At 35.1% G+C, this 24,889-nt stretch overlaps 1 protein-coding gene across 1 annotated transcript in view; it reads right to left on the minus strand.

Moving 5' to 3' along the window:
- The window catches only part of LOC309408336 (connector enhancer of kinase suppressor of ras 2-like), a gene marked incomplete at both ends in the record, with an annotated part of 202,104 nt that overhangs the window by 69,227 nt on the left and 107,988 nt on the right, over positions 1 to 24,889 (minus strand). The window contains 3 exons of the mRNA XM_082004142.1: positions 10,781 to 10,849; positions 15,619 to 15,678; positions 24,368 to 24,487. Coding sequence (XP_081860268.1) covers positions 10,781 to 10,849; positions 15,619 to 15,678; positions 24,368 to 24,487 — 249 coding nt within the window. The remainder of the gene's footprint in view (positions 1 to 10,780; positions 10,850 to 15,618; positions 15,679 to 24,367; positions 24,488 to 24,889) is intronic.

Genomic DNA, 24,889 nt, shown 5'->3' on the forward strand with positions numbered 1-24,889 from the left:
AAGCTGATCTGTGCTGAAGAGGAATTAGAATGCTGTGTTCGTACAGCAGTTCTCCAGACACAGCCTTACTGAGGCCAAACTGCAGCAGCCTGCAAAGTGAACATTAAGAACGAAAAGCTTACGGAATGCCGGAGCAAAAGCGAACAAGTATATCCAAGCATTAAGCACTGTTCTATTTGCTATGCTTTTTGACTGTGTTTGACCTGTCAGAGTTCACTATGACACTTGAATCATCGTTGCTCTTCTGGCCAAACTATGTATTCCCACTGCTATTAAAAAACAAGGGAAAAAAAAGAGATTTAGGTGGTCAGAATCAGAGGAGTCTATATGTATCACCGTATTATATCAGGTATAGTTTATAATTACTTCCTCTTACAGGAAGATAATCTCTCATTATACATGAAGATGAAGAGAAAACAGTAAAGGCAACCGTGAAGCGATTTCAATTAAAATCCTCTCGTAAGGGCTGAAGCGAAGTTAAGATACACGCTGTAAGGCTCTAGCCTGGCTCCACAGCGAGCTGAAGCCAGGATCCCAAGTGCGAACATTCGGCTCGGAAAAAACTGCAATACGTGTCATAATTCTAAAAAGGCTTTTAATAGGTTTTAAAAGTTCTGTTCTATTTTTAATGTTGCTGTTCTATTGAAAACTTTCTAAAAATGCACTGGCCACAGGAAAACAGAAAATGTTAGTAATTATAAACAGGCCACAGCCAAACAAATGCAAATATGTCAACTTCTAGTTGACACAAACTTCTTCTAGTTTGTGCTTTGTTTATAAAATGACAGAGGCTTTTTTTTACTCAATTATAGAATTAAAAATGAACTATTTTTTATTTTTATAGATAGATATAATTTTCAGAATGCTGAAATCTTTAGAGTTCCATGAGCTCCTTTTAGAAAAGAATGATAAATAATTAAGTTAATGATAAATTATTCCAGTGAGAACCTTAATGACAAAACCATTAAATACCAAGATCTATTAGAGAACAGTCTGCAGTCATTACTACTAGGCTATGATAAAATGCTCTTAGGAATTTGGACATGTTATTATAAATTCTATTACTAAAAATATCTTTGAAAAAATAGAAGTCATTACAGTGGATTAAAAATCTTAGTTGAAAACCAGTCCTTGAGACAGATTTTGACATTTATTCTTAAAGAATCAGTCTTTAATAACAATTACTAGCTTCTAGCTATGGTAAGATGTATTCAGCAAAAGGGTATTTTCCTCCTTTAAGGCTTTTAGCATATACATTCAGTTAATCAGATACTACAATATGGGCTAGGATATTTTACTCAGTAATGAAAGTTAACAGTAAAATTAGACTGATGAAGGAAAAAAAGACTAATGTAGGAAAAAAAAAAAGACTAATGTGATACTTCTTTTACTTTCCTGATGTGCTGGTTTTGGCTGGGGTAGAGCTAATTTTCTTCACAGTAGCTCGTATGGGGCTATGTTTTGGATTTGTGCTGGAAACAGTGCCGATAATACAGGGATGTTTGTTATTGCTGAGCAGTGCTGACAAAGAGTCAAGGCCTTTTCTGCTTCTCACCCCACCACACCAGTGAGTAGCCTGTGAGTGCGCAAGAAATTGGGAGCAGACACAGCCAGGACAGCTGATCCCAAATGACCAAAGGGATATTCCATACCGTATGATGTCATGTTCAGCAGATAAAGCTGGGGGAAGAAGGAAAAGGGGGACATTCAGAGTGATGGCATTTGTCTTCCCAAGTAATCATTAAGCATGATGGAGCCCTGCTTTCCTGGAGATGGCTGAACACCTGCCTGATGTTGGGAAGTGGTGAATGAATTCCTTGTTTTGCTTTGCTTGCATGCGGGGCCTTTACTTTTCCTATTTAATGGTTTTTATCTCAGCCCACAAGTTTTCTCACTTTTTACTCTTTTGATTCTCTCCCCCATCCCACAAGTGACTGTGTGGTGTTTAGCTGCCTAGCACGTTAAACCACAACACCTGAATAAATGAAAATGGAGCAATTAGGATACCCATTACATTAAAATCAACAAATTCAGAACGACGTTATTATGTCATCTTGGCACAGCATAGTAAAGCTCTAGTCATGGTGCACAGTTCTCTGCTAAACATATTTGCATATTGAAATACAGTGCACTATTTTTTATCACTTTATAAGCTGGGCCTGCAAATCCTAGAATGTGGAAAGCCACATGCCTACTGTTGCAGAATTGCTACCACAGTGATACGCACAAAGTTTGTAAAAAGATTAGACTCACAGAGATTTTGATACTTAATGGCTTAAAATCATTGCTGCCTTAATTTCAGACCCCCCCCCACTTTTTTTTTTTTTTTATTTAGATGCTAAATATGGAAGAACCCTAGAAGAATGCAAAAGAACTCACTGAAAATGGTAAGAGGCAGGCAGAAGTTTAAGATTTTGGTGGTTTACACTTAATATCGGTCTAACCAATGTTTTCATTGGTTTATACAAGCTCAGTGTGGAAAGAAGGGCTCCAGGGAAAAAACTGTACTACTGTCTGTATTAAAGGATTTGTTAGTTTCCTCATAGAAAGTACAAGACAAATAACTAGTGGAAACTACAAAATATAGTAACTTTAAAAGTAATAGTTCAAAGAATATTAATCCCTATGATACTAAACTTCTCTACCATAAAAGTATAATGATTTAATTATCCACATTGCTGATAATTTTGTAGCTGGGACTGCATAACTAATATGTTGAGAAAAACTTTCATTAATCTACAGTAAACTAGTTTGTTTTCTAGTTCTCCAATATTTTCTTTAGAGCCTCCCTATATTGACTTTGTTCCTTTTAATTTAGAAGATCTCAATTTATATGAACGGGATTCAGAATGCATACTACAAGAAATAGGTATTTTGGCACTTTTATAAACCCAAAACCTGCTCATGATAGACAAACACCTTTTCTCCTTTTTAAAATAAAGGCTACTTGGCCAATGATGACTCACTGATGACCTGTATAAAAGACAAACTAATGCAAAAAAATCTTAATGTTACAGACATACATACAAAAAAAAAAAAAGAGAGTGAAGGAAACGCAAACCAATGTTTTTCAATTTTTTCAAAACATTATACATATTTGTTATGTGTCCTGGTTTTGGCTGGGATGGAGTTGTTTTTTTCTTCCTGATAGCTGGTATAGTGCTGTGCTTTGGAGTTGGTATGAGAATGATGTTGATAACACACTGAAGTTTTATAGTTGTGGCTAAGTAGTTGTAGTGCTTGTACTAAGTCAAGGACTTTTCAGACTCTCATGCTCTGCCAGTGAGGAGGTGCACAAGAAGCTAGGAGGGGGCACAGCCGGGACAGCTGACCCAGCCTGGCCAAAGAGATATTCCCTACCAGATATTGTCATGCCCAGGACATAAGCTGGAGTTAGCCGGGAGGTGGGAATTGCTGTTTGGGCACAGGCTATCGATTGCTGGCCGGTGAGCAGTTGCTGTATTGGGCATCACTTGATATTGTACATTCCTTTGTCGGTATGATTATTGTTGTTATTGTTGTTTCCTTCTCTCTTGCTGTCCTATTAAACTGTTTTTGTCTCAATCCATGAGTTTTCCCCTATTCTCTCCCCTGTCCCACTGGGGGAGGCGAGGAGTGAGCGAGTCGCTGCGTGGTGCTTAAGACACAGCTCAGATAGTGGAACTAGGAGTGCATAGTGGGTAGAATACTTATATTCTTTTCTCTGCTTTTACTAAAGATTCTGAGGATAAAGCAGAAGTCTGGTTCCTCAGTTCCTTCACTGCCATATCAAACCCTAAATATTTATCAGGACACTGAAGGATGAAAGAGTTCTATGAAATACAAAAATACAGAGTGCACCTCACAGAATGAAGGTAGGTTACACCTTAATTTGTTTGTGAGACTTGTGCATATTCCACTCACTGTATTATATCCCAGCTTTAATCTTAGCTAGGACGGAGAGAGACATGGCGTTAATTAAACAGGAATTTAAGAACCACGTTGTTAGGCATTTGATGTGTAAATCAGTTGTACAGAATAATATTTTCTAAATATTTAGAACATACTATATTGCACACCACCTGAAAACAAGTAATTCTGCTTTGGCTGCAGTAACCCCTACATGAACCAGGACAGATGTTTCCCCTCAAGGCTCTTCAACTACATAAGCAAAGCCATCTGGATACTTACTTGAACCTCAAGAGTATGACCTCTCTTCATATTTGCATTAAAAAAAAAAAAAGGCTTGTGTAAACTCAACTTTTTGTTAAGGCAACAGACTATCATACTTTCCTATTTTAAGTCTGTAACTCACTTTGCCTCATTACGGAATTAATCAAGGGATTTGTTTGATTAACATGGAAATTGGAAATTATTATTAGACAAAAATGTGCTGGAAGATCATAAGACTACTTTCTGTCACTGAATGGTAAGCTCGTCATTAACACCTGTAGCTGATTCACTGTCTTATTAACATCCTAACTGTTACTAAGAACAATTGATAATGGAAAAACAAATGTTCTCCCATTTTCTTGGTTAGTTATTTTCATTAACTAATGGAGAAATATAGCAAGATTCCAAGATGTAAGATCTGTTACTGGAAGACATGCATTACTAAGCCTTTTTGAAAGGCAGAATCCTGAGAATAAGTAACATGTGGCAATCTGTTTGGAAACAGAATGACATCTTTTGGGGGAAGAAGTTGTAATTCTCATGACATCTCCCTTTCAGTCTTTGTCTTTCACAACACACAGCATGTCGAAACACAGATGGTGTGACCTGGCACTACATTTACAGATTTATCTCCATCTAAAATGAGCTCCTATTAAGACTTAGATTTACAATTCAGCAAATATACATCTAGGATATGAATTCAATAAATACCTTAACACCAATAAATTAGTGCTGAAACAATTTCATTGTGCCAGGGCCCTTGACACACTTAATTTAAGTATGTAATTTGACAATGAACAGTATGAAAATGTATTAGGCTGTATTCATGTATTTACATAGTACCCATCATTCCAAAGAATAACTTTACCAAGTGTGGAAACGCAACGATATTTGTTAAAAAATAGAGCTATTTAGAGATAACATAACAAACAGCTTACACAACAAAGCAAAGGTGTTAGAACTACAAAAGCCCTTCTAGGTGACTACATCCATTTGTTTTCTCCTCTGCATAGCTGCAGGCAACTGTAACATAATAATTTTCATCAGTTTTTCAATCACCATCCTAGGCCGACCTCTTTCAAACTCTACCACAGTTTTACTTACAGAAGTTTGTATAAATGCTTGCTCTTGCACAACGTTTTTAACCTTAAAGAATTATTTCTCTTTCTGGTCTTTATAGCCTCTGTCTGTTACGAAAGAGGAATTCTGTCTCAGACCTAGCTGGCTGGGTTAACAAAATTGAAATCCTTAAAACAGTTATCTTCATATGAGACAGAGGATACATTTTCTTTTTCCCCCCATTAATTTTTTTTACGTTCATATGCAACTTCATACCTTTGATGACTAAATGACCTGAACACCACACAGTATTTCAGAGAAGATATTAATAATGTCAAGACAATGGCATTAAAACTCTATTTCTTCTGGAAACATGTTCCAAATTAATTCCAAGTTCATCTTTGCCATTTCAGTCACATCACCTCTATGGTGCTCAGTTGATTTGGGATTAATTACTACATTCTGACTTCTTGAGTTGCTCCTGAGTAACATCTAACTTTCAACAAGAATTACTAAAAGTTCTCTATGCTAATAAATGACCTTAAAAGAAAAAAGTTTTTCGTTTTCTGAAAAGTCAGTTTGCTCTAGTTTATCACTCTTCTATACAGAGGTAGATCAAATATTTTACAGATTGTCAGGCAGATAGATCAATACTTATTTGGATCTGCAATATTTCTGTTGTCTGAAAAACATCAAAGATAGAACATTAACACAATTTACTTTTCATAAATTTCTGCTGCATTTCAAATCTTGCGTAGTATTGACGTAAAAGTTTTACCCCTTCTTACGTTTCCCCAGCATACAATGTTATCCTAAAGCAGACAATTCACTAAAAATCCTTGCTTAGGGACTGGCAATTGAAAGTTTCGGTCTCTTCAGTAAACTGAGATGTAGATGGTTTGGCATTAATTTATCCAACTTTGCTTCCATCTTGAATATGTATATACCTATATGTTTGTTACGACCGGTTTTCTTCTCTTTGCACTATGTTCAATACTATCCTTTTTATGGAAAATTGAAAGAAACAAGTATTTGTTGGCTAGTGACTATCTTAGCTTTAATTTTACCCTATTTTCACTGCATGACAGTCACAGTTTAGTGATTAAAGAATCATGTCCCATATAGAAAACAACTGAAAAAAAAGACAATATGGTATTTGCTATTTCAACTGAACGGCAGAAAATATACTAACCACAGAACCTAAGGTGTAATTATTAATTTTACAATGGAAGTAAAAATCAAGTAAAAATCTAGAACTAGTGCCTATTGTTACTGTAGGGAAAAATAAAGAGTTAGTGTGGTAGTAATTTAGAATGTATGAATTATTTTTAAAGTTTCTTGTGCTGTTTTATTAAAATCTAATAAGGAAGAAGGACAAGCACAAAAGCAAATAAGGAAATTGGATAATGATTAAATGATCTTAACAGCCAGTGGTGAATAGCCTGATTTAATTAATTTCTTGCCTAAAGTACTATTATTTTTTCTTTGATCTTTATAATTGTATTACAGAGTGTTACTTGGTTAGACCAGATTCCACGTAGTAAGTCTTTTATTTCTAACTCTTTCAATTGTTACATTATATAATTTGTAAGCTTCTTTCCTTTGATACTTTCTGAACTCTTTTTTTTAAACTCTCAAGTACATTGAAAAGTTATTTGAAAAGAAAAGTAAAACAAGTAGTCTTGTTTTGTTAATATTTTTAATGTATTTGTTAATATAACTGGTTTCAGGAAAAAAAAAAGTATGAATATAGCTGCCTCCTACCTATCTGATATTTCTTAATATAGATGCTTTATATAAAATGAGCATATTAATTGTAGTTCATAAGAATAATCTTGAAAACATACAGCCAAAATATTCTAGCCACATCAATCCCAAAATGCTTAACACCAGCCATCCAGCAATTCAACGGGACTGACATTGTCGGAATACTACATCCTCTGCTATAGCTATACAACCCCAGAGAAGTGTGCCCAGGATTAGAAATGCTGTTCTCTGTGCTGACTCCATTCGAATGCAGAGACAGTACAACTATTTCCAAGCCTACATCTCCTTAAATGCCTTTAAAAGCTTACTGCTCTGACAGTTTCAAAATGGGTAATGACTCTTCTCTTAAAATGGACTTCCTGGGGGAAGAGTCAAACCTAAATTGAAATTACAGTTGTTGTTTTTAAAGGAAAAAAATAAAATAAAAATGTCCTCTTAGTTTCATTTTTGCCTATGTATGAATGAGAAATGAACACAAGCCTTTTAAAAGGAGTAAACAGCTAGCTGGTAATTTCTACATTAATGTAGCCTCATTTGTACTATTTTAGCACAGGAGTACTGCCCTACCGATGAATGAATGCTTTCACTGTACAGCTTTGTAACTCAATGTTAAATATGCAAAGTATTACAGTTGGGAATTTAAAGAGGTTGTAAAGGACAGTCATGCATTACGATGACAAACTGGAAGTGCTCAAATTATTTAGCTTACCAAAAAAAAAAAGTAAAGAGGTAATTTGATTGCATCATGAAAATACCTAAATGAGAAACCTGCTCTCCAATCTAATAGATAAAAATATATCAAGATCAAAGGACTGGAAGTTTGTGCCAGACAAATGTAGACTACAAATAAAATGACTTTTCTTTTTTTTCCCGAGCAATGAGAATAATTAACCACCAGAACAATTTATTACAGGTTGTGGGAACATCAAGGAAAGTTTTAAAACTCAAATGATCTTATTAAATAAGCAAATATGAATTTATCTAGAAAATACTTTGGCCTAGTTCAGTCAAAATCAGATTAAATGATGCCAGTAGTCTGATAGAGAATTGGAATCTATTAAAAGAGATCCATACTTTCTCTAATTGGGAAAGTATTTGCACTAGTGGCAATAAAAAAATGACTGTATCTAATCATCTTCAGAACAGATTCTTTCAGAACACATTGTGTTGAATGGGATTTATATTTGATAGACTACCAAAATGCTATAGAAACTTCAATCTTAAGAAAATGTCTTTGTTAGGACAACGAAGATAAAATCTGCAGGAAACAGAATCTCTGAAGCATACAAATATCTGAAGAAAGTCTTATTTCTGCATCTGTACACTGTATAACTTAACCTGTGTATACATTTTATGAAAGCATGGAGCCTATCTTCCCAATGAACAGGTAAAGGAGGGAATAAGAAAAAAACGTAACACCTATGTTTTTATCACCTAGGCTTTTAATGCTTTAAGTAGAGCCTGTATGGAAAACTAACATAAGCCTGGAGACCGTGGATTTCACCAGGTACACATATTGTAATTATATTTTAATTATCTATCTTGTAACAACCCAGGAAGTGTTTACGATACTAAATGTAATAACTTGCCTCTTCACAGGGCAAGTTATGAAGCAAATAAATGCTTCATATAAAATAAATTGAACAGAACGATACATTAGAGAAATAAAGAAACACAGAGAAATAAAGAAACACTCCACTTTCAGCTCTAGAACAAGGTAAAGGGAAAATGCAGGCCATCATAACTGGTTAGAAATCAATGCAAACTTTTCCTGCAATTTTATTTTAGAGGGAAGGAAGATGTAACATTTAACTTATAAAAGTGGATGAAAGAGAAAGAAAGAGTGAGAGAAAGAGCAAGAAGAAGCAAGCGTTGAATCTCCAGTCCAGAAATCAAACTAATGGTAGGAATGGCATTACCAACTACCAGCCAAGAAAAATGGCTGGACAACATTGTGAGAGAAGCGAGAAGTACAAAGCAGCTGAACAAGCACACTTTGGCTAGGTATAATTTCAAACTGCTTTACAATTTTGCTTCCACTAGTGCTTGCTTTTGCTAAGCTGAGGAGTCAAAGGCTGGTATGAGAGAGTGTTGGTTCTAGCGAGGACTCTGTGCAGGCACAAATCCACACTCCTCTACTTGGTGAGCAAGACACTTTACAGCTCTGCAAAACCTATAAGACCACCACAGATATGCAAGCCTTTCTTTTATAAGGTTACTCAACTGCCCTCCCCCCACTTAATTTCAAATGGTTTACACGTTGTTTTATGAGCTGGTCTTGATCGTATTAAAATATTGATTACATGGAAATTTAATGAGCTGTTGCCTTTGAATTATTCTATTCCACTAATGGAAATAATGGTAATTATAAGCATGATATTGATCATCATAACTTGTGATAACTTGGGTGAAGAAGGAACACAGCTAAGTGTAGTCTGCAGCAAGACTACCAGAAGTGACTTCAAGGGCACACTTGGAGATCAAAGGGGTACTTAAACATTAAAACTTCCAGTCCCTGAGGGGAAGAGCATTGGACATATACCTCTGAAACATGCAAACACTCAGTATCACTGTCTGACTTTCCGAAGTCACAGTGAAGACAGAATGAGAACTCCCCAGCCATTTCAAAGGAAGACTAAATTTCCAAAAGAAACACCTTGCCATTTATCTCTTTTCTTAGCTTGTTATAAACTTCAGAATGAATAATGAAAAGTGGGGTTTTTTAGAAAACGGTATTTTATGCCACTTGACTCAGTTTGTTGATACTGTGCCCTTAGCTGGAAAGGGATTACAAGTATCAAACACCTTGGGCTGTTGTAATAACACAAAGAGTTGCTATCCATAAAGCCAATTCTTGAGTAGTTGAATGAGGGGTTTTCACCTGTAAAGATTAAATCAGGTCTGTCAGTTGAAGAGTATGTTTGATGGAGAAAGCCAGTCTAATGCATTTTTCAACTTGTAACTAGGACAAATCATAGAAGCTCTCTAATATAGATAAGAGCTGCGTGTTGCATTAACACTTGAAGTGTTAATGAATAAGTTATACTTCTTTTCAAGAAAAAATATTTGCTCTCTAATCATAAGATTTGAATAGTCAAACGTTCATATTTCCACCTCAAACAGATGACTGTTTTGGATACAGAGAGTAAACAATACAGCATGCAGCAGTGCAAGAAATGCAATGGTAGGCATATTCAAATGCACGCAAATCACGTACTGCAATACCTTACATACACTTCTGCACACACATGCTTATGTGATCTTAAACAGATTAATAGTTTCACTAACTTTATAAAACTGCTCATCTGCGTAAAAATAAAACTGTATGCAAGAATGCACAAAAGCAAGATCTGACAGGTTTCTATCAACACTTTAATCGTCTTTATGGGGTTCTTTTCCCTAACAGATTCAGAATGTATTGCTGCTACAGCACTTCTGCATTTTTAAATCTGAATCCTGTATTAAACGGAATGCAAAATTCTGTTTAAGACAAAAAGTTAAACTAGCTGGCACATCCATAATGAGAAGCCTAAGAACTTCAATGAAATGTTCTGGGATCTCCTTATATAAAGAGTGTGATGTCCAACAGCAGCTGTGCAAAATGTAAATTAGGTTTAATCCTCCTGGGCTAGTAACTTACTCAAATTGTGGCTTTTCTCACCAAGACTAAGCAGTGGTTCTGACATTTTAAAAGACAAAAATAATAACATAGTGTGTCAAAGTTACTTTCTAAGAAGAATCATTACCTTTTTAACAGTGGGAATAAGCAAAGCCTGCAGAACAGAATTTCCAAAATACTTACCACAGTTTGATGATTGACCTGGATCACCTCATCACCAGCATGGATTTTCTTACACTGGTCAGCAGGAGACTGAGGACAAGAGATAATAATTAACTTTAGATTGGGGGTATGGAGGAGGAAGGGAAGAGCAGGAATTAAAATAATGAGTGTTGAAGCAGGCAAGAAGGCTGTGACCAAAGAAGTATTATTGCTAGCAAATAACAATAATTGGTCATATTTTTAAAAACTGTATTTATAAGGAACTATGTTGTTTTCTGATTACAGATGGCAATTCAATGAAGTAATCTAGAATCCCACTTCCAACGGTGGTGAACAGCCTTTTGGACTGGTTGAACTATTCTAGTTTCTTTACCTCTTTGTGGGGAGTATGAGCAGTCACAATCTTGCTGGGAATACACTGAGTGAGTTTACATCACATAAAAGTAAATCTGTTAAGTCAACAAATACCGAGCTTACTGCATGGTCAGGGACAGGGCTGGACCAACCATGCATGTAACAGAAAAGCAGGACCCTCAGTCCTTTATATAGCAGTTTTACCACTTAAGCACACTGAAAATACTGCGCAAATACACTACAGCGCCAGCACTTGCAAGACAGTACTAGATTTGCCATTTGAGCACAGAAAGTGGCAATTTACAAATGGATAATGTTTGTGACAGACTAGCTCTTCAAGAGATTTCACATATATATGTATGTACACACACACACTATTCCATATATACCATTCACATAATTTTGGGATCACTGAGCTGAAAAACTCCCTTATCCTAAATATAGCTGCTTCTGATCGGATTACAATGGATTAAAACCCATTGAAAAGCCACTGGAACATAGTCAGCTACTATTTAGGAAACCATTTTTAAATGCTTCAGTGAAACCAGATCTTAAATCTGTAAAGCATGCAGGAGATCAGCAGTTATACTCAGGAGTAGAGAATTGAGAATTCAAGGCAACTTACTTGCATCGTGCACTAGCTTACAAGAGTTCTACTGACACAGAGTACACCAACTTGAAACTCAAGAGAAAATAACCAGAAAAGAATCAAAGAGCTGAGACATCACCTTGAGAAATAAATCACAGTGGAAGTTAGCTATTAAGGAAGTAGACCAGCCAGGAGACTTGGAGAAGGTTGAAAGTTTACTCTATTTATTAGATATGGAGTCAGAGAGAGGAGAGGAAAGATTGTTCCATCTTAAACAATGCAGAAACATTTAAAGCAAAATACTCTTCAAGTAACAGTTCAAGTTCCCTGTCCAAGTAAGCAGACTCCTAAGAAGGGCAGAAGAAGAGACGCTTGCAGCTACAGAGGGTGCTCTAGTTCTAATATTGTTGAAGTTCCTCACAGAAAAGGAGTTATGTTATTAAAACTTAGTTCAGTTCCTGGATGTCTTTTGCAGCCAGCCTATAACATAAATTGTCCACGCCACAAGAGCCAGGTGTCAAATGCAAAGTAAGAAAAGATTTATCTGAACTAAAAGTGACTTGTAAAAGCTCACATTCATGACCTCGCTGAGTACCAATCAAGACGACAGTCTTCTCCAACCAAAAACCCCACCCATCATTTCCATCCTTTTTGTGGATGGAGGCTAAAAACATACGATGAACAAATAAAACGAACAAAGACAAGAGGAACAATGCAAAAAAACCCCAAATTGCCACTGGGAAGAAAATGACTGCAAGTACTTCTGAATAAAATGCCAACGAGACTCATCTATGAGGAGGTCAAATCACTCTCCAAGAGTCAGCACCTGCTGACTAATCAATAGGTTCTGCAGCCTGCACAGCTGCTGGAAAGTGGTAGGACACATCATTAATTATTCAATCAGTAAGAAAAAACAAGGCAATAGGGCAAAAAGCCACTATTTGACACAGTGATTCCAAGTTTGTTATAGATGCTATTCCAAGCACAGCTTTTACCTTCAGCCCACTGCTTGCTTATCATTCCTAACCCTGCTCTGCCCAACCTCCCCCACACAAGCTACATTCTAACTCCTCACCTGCTTGATCTCTGCTTGTTCTTTCGTAAGGGCTTCTGTGTCTCCCATAGTGGGGAATCCAGCCCTCAAGCTAAACTACCCGGTCATTACAGCCAGATCTCAACTCCTGTCATCTGAGTCCTTCTGCACTACAACAAAGAGGATTTACCTATGTACTTTAAGCGGATGGTGTGAAGAGCTACCTGGCTCCAGTGTCAGTTTCTCCTTTTAGCAGAAACTTGCAGAATTTTGGCAGGCTACTCTTTTGCACAGGAATAAACATGTAACAAAAAGGTATTTCTAGAATTCAATGTGACTGCAAACTTGATTGCTTTAAGCAGCGAAAAAAAGGTAAGCAGGAAACCGAAGTAAACACCATCTTTCTTCATTTCTTCAAACACATTCTTTCTCTTTTTAGTTCCTTTCCTGACTTTGATGAGGTTGAGCTAATTATTATCTTTTAAAATTAAACACTGGTTCTGAGGTCAATTAATCCTTCAGAAGGAAGGAAAAATCAATTCGCTGAAATGCCAGAAATTAAAGGTCTTTGAAGCTGGTTTATCTGCACATTTGATTACAGTTTTAACAAAAACAAAAAGCAACTTCTTATGGTGGTGCCTTATCAAAGAATTTTGACACCTAAAGTTTGCTCAAAATAAAAATTTTAGTGGCTGGCAATTTGATAACTCCTTCTGTGAATTTAAATTATAAATATATAAATATGTTCCCTTCAAATTGCATTATATTTCTAAAATGAATTAGAATTACAGTAAAAAAGTGGATTAATTATAGCATGAATAATTTAATCTATGAACAAAATCTGTTGGAACATAATCAAGATGGATCATTCATAAGTTTCAAGACCCAAGAAACACACAGTTATTGTAAGACTTCTAAATGCTGCCAATGGTGTTAATATAAATGAACAAATAAATTTTAAGTTTAATGTGCATTAGGCTTGTCTTCACAAATTGTGACATGCAAATCATCAGGCTTTCCATGGATTTACACTGTCTAAAAACTGAGTGACAAAAACTGTATGATGCAATACTACTCAATATATAAAAATCAAGCAGAACAAAGAAATCACCTATGAAGCTTAGCCATATGGGCCAGCATACCACTGATGTATGCCAGCAAGTATTTACATCTTTGGCTAGCTGCACAGTGTTAATTTTATGTTCCTTGGGTGTCAGCACTACATAATTTCAATATTAGCTTTATAAAATCTAAACTTGTAACATATCCAGCTATATGCTGTTAAACAGATCCAAGACTGAATGAAAACAGTGTGACTAAAACACTATATGAAAAACAGAAGGGATGGGTCTTATTATGAAGTCTGTCATAGTAATTAGATTGCAGCAGTTGAAGTTAATTTATTTTTTTCAATTTTATAATTAAGAATTTCAAGTTAAGCAACAAGAAGGATATTTAGAAGCTACTTCATTTTTCTTGTTACACTGTTTAGTTTTTCTATGGTCATACTGATTTATGTGCTGCAGCATTTCTGTGTGCTTTGGTTCAGATTTACCTAACATTTCTGAGACTACAATGAAAGTGATAATTAATACATTTTTCTTGGTCTCTTCTTTATTATCGCTACAGATGTTGGAAAATATGAAATACAATGGTACTTAACTCCTCCTAATACAATTCCTTCAGCGTGGTTATTTTCATAAAAGAACTTTTCATACATCTTCATGAAATAGTCATTTGGATTGTTAACTAACTTCTTTTTTTAACATTGTGAAATGATCTGTTCCCTTCCATTCACGTACCAAAATGTGCTTGTGCTTTTACACAATTTCTCCCTTCTTAGTAATAGTCCTGTCAGTAATTACTGTTAGCTTTGAAAACTTTCTGGTTTATCAAAGATTACTCTATAAACAGTCTAATATTGAATGTGGTATTTGAAGTTACCTTTATTCTTTACCTATATTTTTTACATCCACCCCAACTGTAACTATTTTAAAATTTATTATTTTACAATCTATTTTACTGAATTGCTTAGACATACAGAAGCTAATAATTTTCTATGTGTCAATCCTAGGACAAGCATAATCTCCAAAAGTCCAATTTTTTTACCATTCTTTTTAAAACTAATTTGGTAATTAGAACCAAAAAGGAGCCCCCCACCCCCCAACCTCCCCAGTTACTGTCCATTCTAAGAAGAAAACAAAGAATACTTAGCAAGAAAGTATTCATGGTTGTATGACAATATTTACTCACTGCATAAAGTAAGCTGACTGTACATATTAAGGGCTGCTCAGATGACAACTATACTTATCAGTAACTCTACAATTTTGTGACTACTCTGGTCAATATAAACACCTGAAGAAATCCCGCCTCCCCCCCCCCTTTATATTATTTCTACTGTTTTGTTGACAGAAAAATACAACTTTTTTTATATGAACCTGAACTGTCTTATGTTCTGAGAGATTTATCTAAAGTAGAGAACAAAAATTAAGAACAACACATATTATTTTAGGCTAATGGCAATGCTCTTACGTGAGAAAAATTTACTTAATATAAAGGAAAACATTTTTGTGCCAGAGAACATATATATTAATACTATTAGAAAAGTGTATTGAAAAAACCTTTGAGGAGAGAAATTCGAGATTTTCATTTTGTTATATTGTTACTTATTGGTCACTTCATCATGGATATTTTTCTATGTCTATTTCAAGGGTTCCAAGTTTTTACAAAGATAGTATGATATATGTACCAAAAAGATAAAGAGGAAAGTATTAATGAAACGTGGCCTGATTTAAAGCAAGTTTTCAAATTACAAAATGCACTCTAGATATACAGAAAATATTTGTATACATGATAAAAGTAATTTAAGATAAAGGATCTTACATTTTCAGTTGTTCCTGTGATTACGTGTAGTCCATCATACGTTGATTTGATATACATTCCCTGAAAAAAGAGCAAGAAAGGTAATTAGTATTTGTAGGAAACAAATAAATTATGTTTGCATGATAATTAAAATAGTATGCTTATGCCAGTTTAAGGACCATAACATCTGAACAGACTGGAAAGAACCATGGTCAATTAATATTTGCAAATCTAAATGAAAAAAATATGTATCAAGACCCGTTATAAACAGCATAGTTTTCTCACTTAATACTTTTTTTTTTATTCCAAACAAAGTTTTTGGACCAAATTCAACACTGAACATCAGCATAAAATCTCGTTCCTATTCAGTACTTGAAATATTTAACATGACCTCTTTTTATTACTAGTGACATAAAAGAAGTATCACAACTGAAACCACAGACGGGAATAGTCTTTAAACTTAAATGGCCCATCTTCAGAGAGTTACTGATTCAATAAAAATTAAACCATAGCCTAACTCAGAAAATAAATGATCCACTGCTCATATTGCCAATTTATGGAGAAAAATGAGCTTGGTGAACTAACAGGAGCTTTGTAATTAGTCTAGCAAGAATTCTGCTTCAAGGAGGCAATGGACATGATACAGAGAGACAGCCTAAGTAGGTATCTATCTAGCTGTACACACACACAGAGCCTTAAATGTCAGTGAGACTCAATTGCTTGTACTCTTGCCTCTCAGGAGTAAGGTCATAGCTTCACATCTCTCCATATAGTATGGTTATCCATCAAATTTTGAAATCTAATTAATTTAATTGGTACATTGTACTGCTGATTCATTATCCTTTCAATAATTCTGCATCCACTTCTGCTGTCAAAATGGAAGTTTAGAGCCCCCAGCAATAAGAAAGAACATTTTGTTCACAGAAACCTGTTTGAGAACACTAACGAAGATCTTCAGGTTAGGTGTTTACACAAACACACACACACAGAGGTAAAAATACTACAAAGTTAAAATCATATCACTCTCCACTACTTAAATTGGAAGGGTATAGAGAAGGTGGAGCCAAACTCTTTTTGAAAGTCCACAGTGAGAGGATGAGAAGCAAGGAACATAAGCTGGAACTCAATTTAAAAAAAATATTATTCCTCCCCGCCCAATTTTACCATGAAGATAACACACTGGAACAGGTTGGCAAGGCTATGGAATCTCTGACTTGGAGATGATCAAAACTTGACTGGATGAGGCCCTGAATAACCTGCTCTAGCTGGATCTGCTTTGATTTTTTCCTGCTCAGAAAACGTGACTTCCACCTTAGTGTAAAACTAATTCTACTTCAACAAGTTTCAACTTTATTTAAGTCTTAAATTTTACCTTAAATGCTGGCTAAAACTGATTAGCACACTTAACACTGCTGCATAGGAAACTCCATTTTAGATTTTACTCACCATGATTACTTGTTCTCTTAAATGAGACTGCTTTATAAGCTATTTCATTTGTAAATAACAAAGAAGTCTAAACTAAATCTTGGAAGTCTTGGAATCTCTTTCATAAAATGTGATTAGTTGGAAGAAAGAAGTTTCTGTGGAGTCTTACGCTACTTCCTTCTATACAGTTGGCTTAATTTTTTCAGTGTTCACTATTCTGTTGATTCTGTTTTCTTCAACTGTTACTGAAAAACATCTGATTTTCTTTCTCTTTGCCAACTGAAATCCATAAACAAGAACACTAGATCATGAAAAACTCTGGAGTTTCTCATTGTGAACAGGACATTGAGTCTCCATTAAAAATCTTAAATAGATACTTAAAACTATCTAGGATGTGTTACGCTGGATTTCCACAGTGAACTTTTATCTGTAATGTTACAGAACATTGCTGCATCCATCACAGAAGTCTGTTATTTTAACACATAATAGACTCCAGTAACACATTTCAAGCCACACTTTCAATATCAAATTTAATATCACAGTTCTAACACCCTACTTGTTTTGACAAGATTCATTCCCCACTTAACAAACCAACAGACTAAGATTTTTAAGGCCAAACCAGAACATACTGCTAAACTTTTCTCTAAATTATATGACAAATTTCTTCATAAAGTTCTTAACCTCTTGTTAAGCTATGTGTATTTTTGGGGAAAAAAAATCAAATTATAATTTTATCTCTTAACATATGCCATCTGAGAGACATAAAAACTGACTAATCACTAAGAATTACCCTACATTTTGCTATCTGCTCTTTCATCTTAGCTATTAAACTTTAAGGACAAAATACTTTAAAAGAAACAATTTTAGTGGATGACTCATAGCCTTCAAATTATCCTAGATAGAGCTTTCATCTTGTTTTCCCAAAAGAAAAATAATGAAAGTGCTCATTTCTTGTTGGCCATTACAGTAGTACTGTATCTCCTTGATGTATCCACGTTACCTGAAAACCCTGAAGTATTACATTTTATCTAAAAAAATATAACAATTGTTCTATTCATGTTTTATTTTATATAGATCAGAATGCAAGGTGTTTTATATATTATATATACATACTTTACATATCTATGATATATATAAAATAATAGATCCAAAAATATTTTTCCACTCAAGAGAAAGTTTTGAGTATAATACTCAAAGCAAGATTGAAAGTATTCTTAGAAAGAACCCCCTGAAAAACATACACCAGTTCTGAAAACAGCTTTATTTAGTCTGTTATCTGTTCTAGAGGCCAGATATGTTCCCTGCTTCAAATCACTCTTTCCAACCCTGTAAAGGCTTTTCCTTAAAAAACCCCTGTCCTTGATGTGCTGGCTGTCAGCACTTGCCTATCCTTTCACAGCAGATAATGCAGCATGTAGCACAGTGTGTACAGTTCAATCCAGCTCTCAATTGCTTTCTGTGGTAGGAAGATTTTTAAAGGGCAATTTATCCTTCAACATGAAAAGAAACTGACACTTAGAAAAATATTGTTTCTAAAGGACAATCTGTGTCAACCCTACTTTACTGAATGGTCTGCTTCATCCTGACCCCCATCGTCATTTCCCTTTTCAAAATCAGATTTGTAAAGAGAAAGACCAAAATCTCTAGGCATATTTTAAGCAATACAGGTACAGGTTAGCAGAACCCTTCAAAAGTTTAAATTGCTCATATACAGATACACATATAAAGTAGTTTATTGATATAAACAGAAGACTTTAAGGGTATCACTTTCATCAAACTTCCAATGAAAAATGAAAATAGTCTACTCTGGCTTATAAGAAATGTCCAAAATTGCAAAATTTAGTCATTTAGAGAGCTGGTAATTCTGTGAATACAGGAAAAGTATGCAAGTATTCACAGTCAGAATTAGACAAAAGAGCTGGACCTTGCTTTCAATTTAATGGGCTATTGACTATCTTTTTGTTCATCATTGTTCCATTCCATTTCCACCAACATAAGCATTTTTATGGTTAATAATCCTAAAAAATATAAATATAATTCTGAAAAATTAACAAAGCTGTGGATATAAGTAGTTGATATCTTTAATTAAAGTATGACAGATTACACTGTTTCTATCAGCAGTAGGAAGCTCATACACAAGACAGAACAACAACAACAACAACAACAAAGTGAAAGGAAGAGGAATAAAAGTAATGCTCCATTCCAGAAGCAAAACATTCCTCAGACATCGGAAGATACAAAATCAAACACTAAAACCCAACAGTCTGCTTGTTTAGAATCTCCTGCTTAAGAGTAATCATTAATCTCAAAGAAGATTAAAGTTGTATGTTACACAGAAGGATCTTTAAATATACGTACAACACATCAAGTTCGGCAGATTAAAAAAAAGTTTAGACCAAAATAATACTAGCTTTAATTTAAAAAAAAAACAAAGTATCTTCTACTACTGACAATCCCTGATCATATAAGAGTAGGAAAAGGAAAAAACCCCAAACCTCAAAATACCCTCCATGCTCCCATCTTATGGACTGTCTCTATACCCATCATCTCAAGTAAAACACTGGATCCCTTAGCCTGCCTTTGTTTATCTGACAGCAAAACTGCTCCAAAGCTGGCCTTGGACTTAGTCTGAGGTAATGAATAGTAATATTCACACAGCCTTTCACCTACCCTCACCCTCAAGCATTTAGTAGTAAGCGTAATAGTTGCACCTCTTATCCTGCAAACAGTAACACAAACTCTTGTCTCGAGGGCCTATTGCTTATGCGAGGTCCATCACGCCAAGAAATGCGAAGTGGGTGCTGCTGCACCAGCTTTGTCTAATCACTAAACAGAAATTCTGGGACTCCTAAATGTAGAACTTGGTCTATAGACTTTTGAAACAAGAAATTCCAGGGGAGTAGATTTTTCAAATACCACATTTTTGAGGAAACTGCTCAGTACAAGGCAAGATTTATATGCAGTGTCTAAAAATCATGCCATAGTTTCATTTACCACAAGTTATTGTAAGTTTAAAAGGAAGTTTACCATGCAATGCAATGGAATGAAAATCTATCTTTCTCTAAGCAGAAAGTAGTTTGTAAAAAACATTTGTAGGTACAAAAATGATCCAATTTCCTTTGTTATGCTACAATTGACACTATAAATAACTCAACGAATTGAAAGACTAAAAGCCAAGGAAGGGAATTTTCTTAAATCATGAAGTTAAAGTTATTTTATTCTGTTCTATTTCATAAAAAATTATATATGCATGTTCTTTTTCCATCAGTGCTGACAGTGGTTCTCACAGTCTAATACTTTTTTAGTACAAACTTTCAAGTTTGTCAAATTGGTAGTTTGAAGCAAAACTTTGCCTTCCAGACATCTTATTCAGGCTGATCATGCAGCACAATTCAGTTGTGTTATTACCATACCCAGTACAAAAGGTGTTTTACAATCTTTAAAGTTACTTTGAAATAAAGTAGAAAATATATAGAGGATGTTTTAGAATTTGCCACTGAAAATTGAGTGGCTAAATAGGGAAAAGGAGGAAGCAATTTGACCGGTATGCATGACTGGTAGAGCTTGGGAAGGAATGGAAAGAGAGAGGAAAAAAACCAGCATGCTTCCTGAGGTCTGCAAATGCCTGCAGATATCAGGATGCAAAAACAATCATAAGAACTTGGAATGGAACCTGAAATGTGTGCTTCCCAATGCAAATTCTTTTGTCCAGCCAACTGCCATGGAACTACCATCAAAGAGTATGTTCTGGGGAATACATGAGATAAGACTATTTTTTAATAAAGCAGACTGAAAAAGATGATACTTTAGAGAGGGAAAAAAAAAAGAAAAAGAAGAGTATTAAGCTTGTAAAAGCATGGACAGAAAGTTAGAAAATGCTGGAGCCGAAGATACACATTCAAAAGACATACAGTCCCTTTGTGAAAGTGCTTTATGATCCAGAATTATTTAAACAATTAAACACACAGACACTGCCCCACAGGAGCTCTGACTCCAAGTAGTAACTGTATGGACTTGGACCTGAAAATTAGTTCAGTTTATGTGTAAGCTTGTGCAATGTCTATAGGGTTTCTGGCTCATTTGTGGAAGAAATTCAAAGACATATCATAAAAGCAGTTTTGCAAATGGAGTTTTGAAAATAGAGAAAGATTCATAATTAAGTCAACTGAATATCATTCCAGATAACTGAATTCTTATATAAATCTGAGCAATTTACAACACATTTTTCAATGGCAAAAAATTGTGTTAATTTTTTATGTGCCAACCCCATATGAAGCTGACGCTAGAGTTCTCAGTAGCTTTGAAAACCTAAGCTAAACTTAAAACTAAGAGAAACTGTGTTTTAAACTTACGCTATAAAAGTAACAAGTGTTCTGAAAAATTGTATGGTAAGCATCTCCTGAAAAATAGATTTTTGGCGATTTTGACACAAATTTCTCTGTGCATTAAGATTACTATCTATAAAACGAAAATTACAATATCATTTTCACAAGTGTGTTGTGAGGATCAATTAATTAGCATCTATGAAGCACTCATTAAAGCCATATAAAAAAAAAAATCCCCAAAATCTCACCATGAAATTAGTAACTCAAGAGAATGCAGAGCTTAGCTGAAGTGTGGTAAATAAGACCTCAACCCCTACACTGAATGATAAGTATAAAAATGGAACTCTGAATACTTTCCATTCAGTGAATAGCACTCATTTTTATCTTGAATGGAGCAGAGATCCTGTGAAAAAAACCTGCTATACAATCATGAGAAAGCCATTTGTAATTCATTATTCTGTTCTATATTTGATTCTGATTAATGTTTTCCTTTCCTTTTCACATGATTTTTCTTTTATTCCCATTTATAGTCCTTTTTCATATTTTTTTCTAAACAGAACACAGTGTCAGCAAAATTGATTATAAGGAGCTTTCCAACCTAACATGTTACAGTGCCTTCACAATTAGGCACAGAAAACTCAGTGATTCACTGCAATTTCACTCCATCTGAAGAAAAAAAAAAAGGAAAAGGGAAAAAAGGAAAGGGAAAAATTGACGGGCAATTTTGATTGCCGTATTTGTCTCATCTCCTCTGTCAGCAGTGCCCACTTACTGCAGTTTTGTTGGCTATAAACTTATGGGTACACTGTGGATGGAGAACTACATCATGGTTCTTCCACCCAGTGATAGAGTCCAGCCTACAGCATTATTACAGCACAGGCCCTGTCTGTTTGATGTGCTAGCAGAAAAGAGGGGGTCTGGAGGAAACCATGGACCACATGACAAGGCCACAACAATTCAGCCAACAACTCTCGTCTGGGTTACTCATGCCTTAAAGGTTTAAATCATACTCTGACGCTTTATGATAAGCTGCTTAGAAAGTATATCATTCATACTCAAGTACTCCTGAAAGACACCTGCCTAATATTGTGCACCATTAAATTTTCAGCTCACTATAGGACATGCCATTTTTGAAGTAGGCTACAGTTTTTCTGTCCTCCACCAGCCTACACCCCTGTCCTAGATCTAGAGCTATCACTGAATGGGAAACACTAGCAATGCCAAGTCCTGCTTGTTATGCTCCATCATCTCTGAGGAAAATCCATATACTATCTGTGTTCATCTTCTCTTCAGCACTGATAGGGAATTTTCCTCTAAGTAGACCAGCAGAAATACATCACATTTCTGGGTGGAAAGGAAAGCTATACAGAGATCTGGATTGCTAACATGCAGGATGTAGCAGTCTTAATGCAAGTCAAAAGCACTGACAGATTTTTCAGTATATGAACTACACAGATTGTAAGTGATACTGACCTGGTATTTCCTGGATATCCCTGCACTAAAGCAGAAATCAGACCAAGAGGGGAAACTAGGCCACAAAGGGAACACATTTGACCATTGGGATGTACCAGCACAGCAAGCAAATTGTACGTCTTGAGGACTACACACAGGGCTAAGCATCTGTGATGCCACAGAATTAAAATTAAATGTGTTTTATGCTGCTGTAATGTTCTTTGTTGACTAAATCAGTCTAAGAATAAAGTAAACTTGCACAGATATACAAAACGCCCTCATGTTATTAAAATACATCACTCTCAAATATGCATACCTCAAAATAATTATGTTCTTGTAGTTTTGACAAGATTTGCATATGATGTTCATTGCTATTGAATGTCAGAACAAAGAGTAAGAAATTGAAATAATACGAAACATCTCAACTAATAGAAATTCAAATAAATCTGTAAATCATGCTGAATTACAAACAAGAAACATGCCACAACGTCTATAGTGAGACTCAAATTATGTCAATTTATCAATTCTGGAATATTCTACAGATGAGCCTCATGGCCACCAGTTTCTCTACCAACTTCCCCCCTTTTTTTCTCCTCCAGCTGCTTCCTCCAAGCCCAGGAACAAAATTCCCCATTCCTGCTCTTGAGAGGGGTGCAGAAATCCCGAGAAGGCAGCTGAAGACAGTATAAGAGATAATATGGGGAAAAGCAGCCTGTCTCTGGAGGAGAAGGTGCAAGAACATCCCGGCTCCTGCAGCGCTACCTCACACTCTAGCTTTTATTTTAGGTTCCCAAACACAATTCTCCTCTAGCCTACCAGTTTCAGAATGGTTGTAAAGTAGGGAACTACAAAGGTGAGAGAGAAATCTTTGCCCCCTGACACCTAGAACTTCACAAAACTCCCTTGTCCAAGAAATGTAACAGTACCTTAATCCTTACAATAGTTATTAAACTATCATCTCTGCAGAAAATTTTAATAGTGTGACCCAATACTAATGCAGAGTGGCTGGGATGTTCAGAAGACACCTAACTTGTCTGCTCAGTGAACAACTATTTACGAATAGAAAGGATTTAGTTTGTTTCTGGGAAAACACTTCTGAAAATTTTATTTGAACTGAATCATCAGGGAGACACATAACTATTTTTATGCAAACCCAAGAAACATACCTTCCACTAATCATTTTCAAAGTATATTAATTAATGATATTTAGTTAATTTTATTTCTATATGTTTGTATTTGGGGCCTACTTTGGTACATTCCAAAAACTGAAATATGGCTATCAAAAGACTAACTTTTCTTTAGCTGCTCATATAGTTACCAGTTGCACAGGAAGCCCCAGGTAAAACAGGTTTTTAATTAAAAAAATAATTTACAATCCCTTTATTTATATGAATGTTTATTAAACCGTGTTCAGAAATCTGATTCAGCTTACCAAAAAAGAAACAGTAGGACACCGCATGAAAATATATCTTGATTTCTTGACAAATTAAAAAAAGAAATCACCTTAAAGAATTGAGGCTTGTATTCTATATTCTAACAGTTAAAGTTTAAACTGCTTTGCTACTTACCAAACCCTCACTGGGCATAATGCTGGTGAGATGAACTACCTCAAGGTGTGCTGACTGTGACACCAGAGAATCAGATGAGAGCGAAATGATGTGGTCACAAATCCCAGACAAGGTTTTACACTAAAAAGAAAAACAAGTCAATATAATTTCTCGTATTAAACTGAAACTACTAACAAAGAAGTTCTTATTCTGACAATGTCCTAAGAATAAACAATAATTTTATTTCTTAGCATTGTAAGAACTACAAGTATATGCAAGTCAAAAACAAGAGGTTAAAGGAACAGAAGATATCCATAAATGTCAAGAAAATGTACATGCATTTTCAGTTCTTCTGATCAGAAGATTTTACTGTACACTAACATCTGTAATCTAAACTATCTTCTCCACTCCAACTATATGCACTTTTAAAAAACACACAAAAAACCCCTGATGATCTTCTTCATATCTGTCATTATAATGTATCACTATAAATACAACAGAAGTCAAGTGAAATATGGTGAAAATAAATGCCTTATACACCAA

This window comes from Phaethon aethereus (genome assembly GCF_964289735.1).
Source record: "Phaethon aethereus genome assembly, chromosome: 10".
Lineage (NCBI taxonomy): Eukaryota > Metazoa > Chordata > Aves > Phaethontiformes > Phaethontidae > Phaethon > Phaethon aethereus.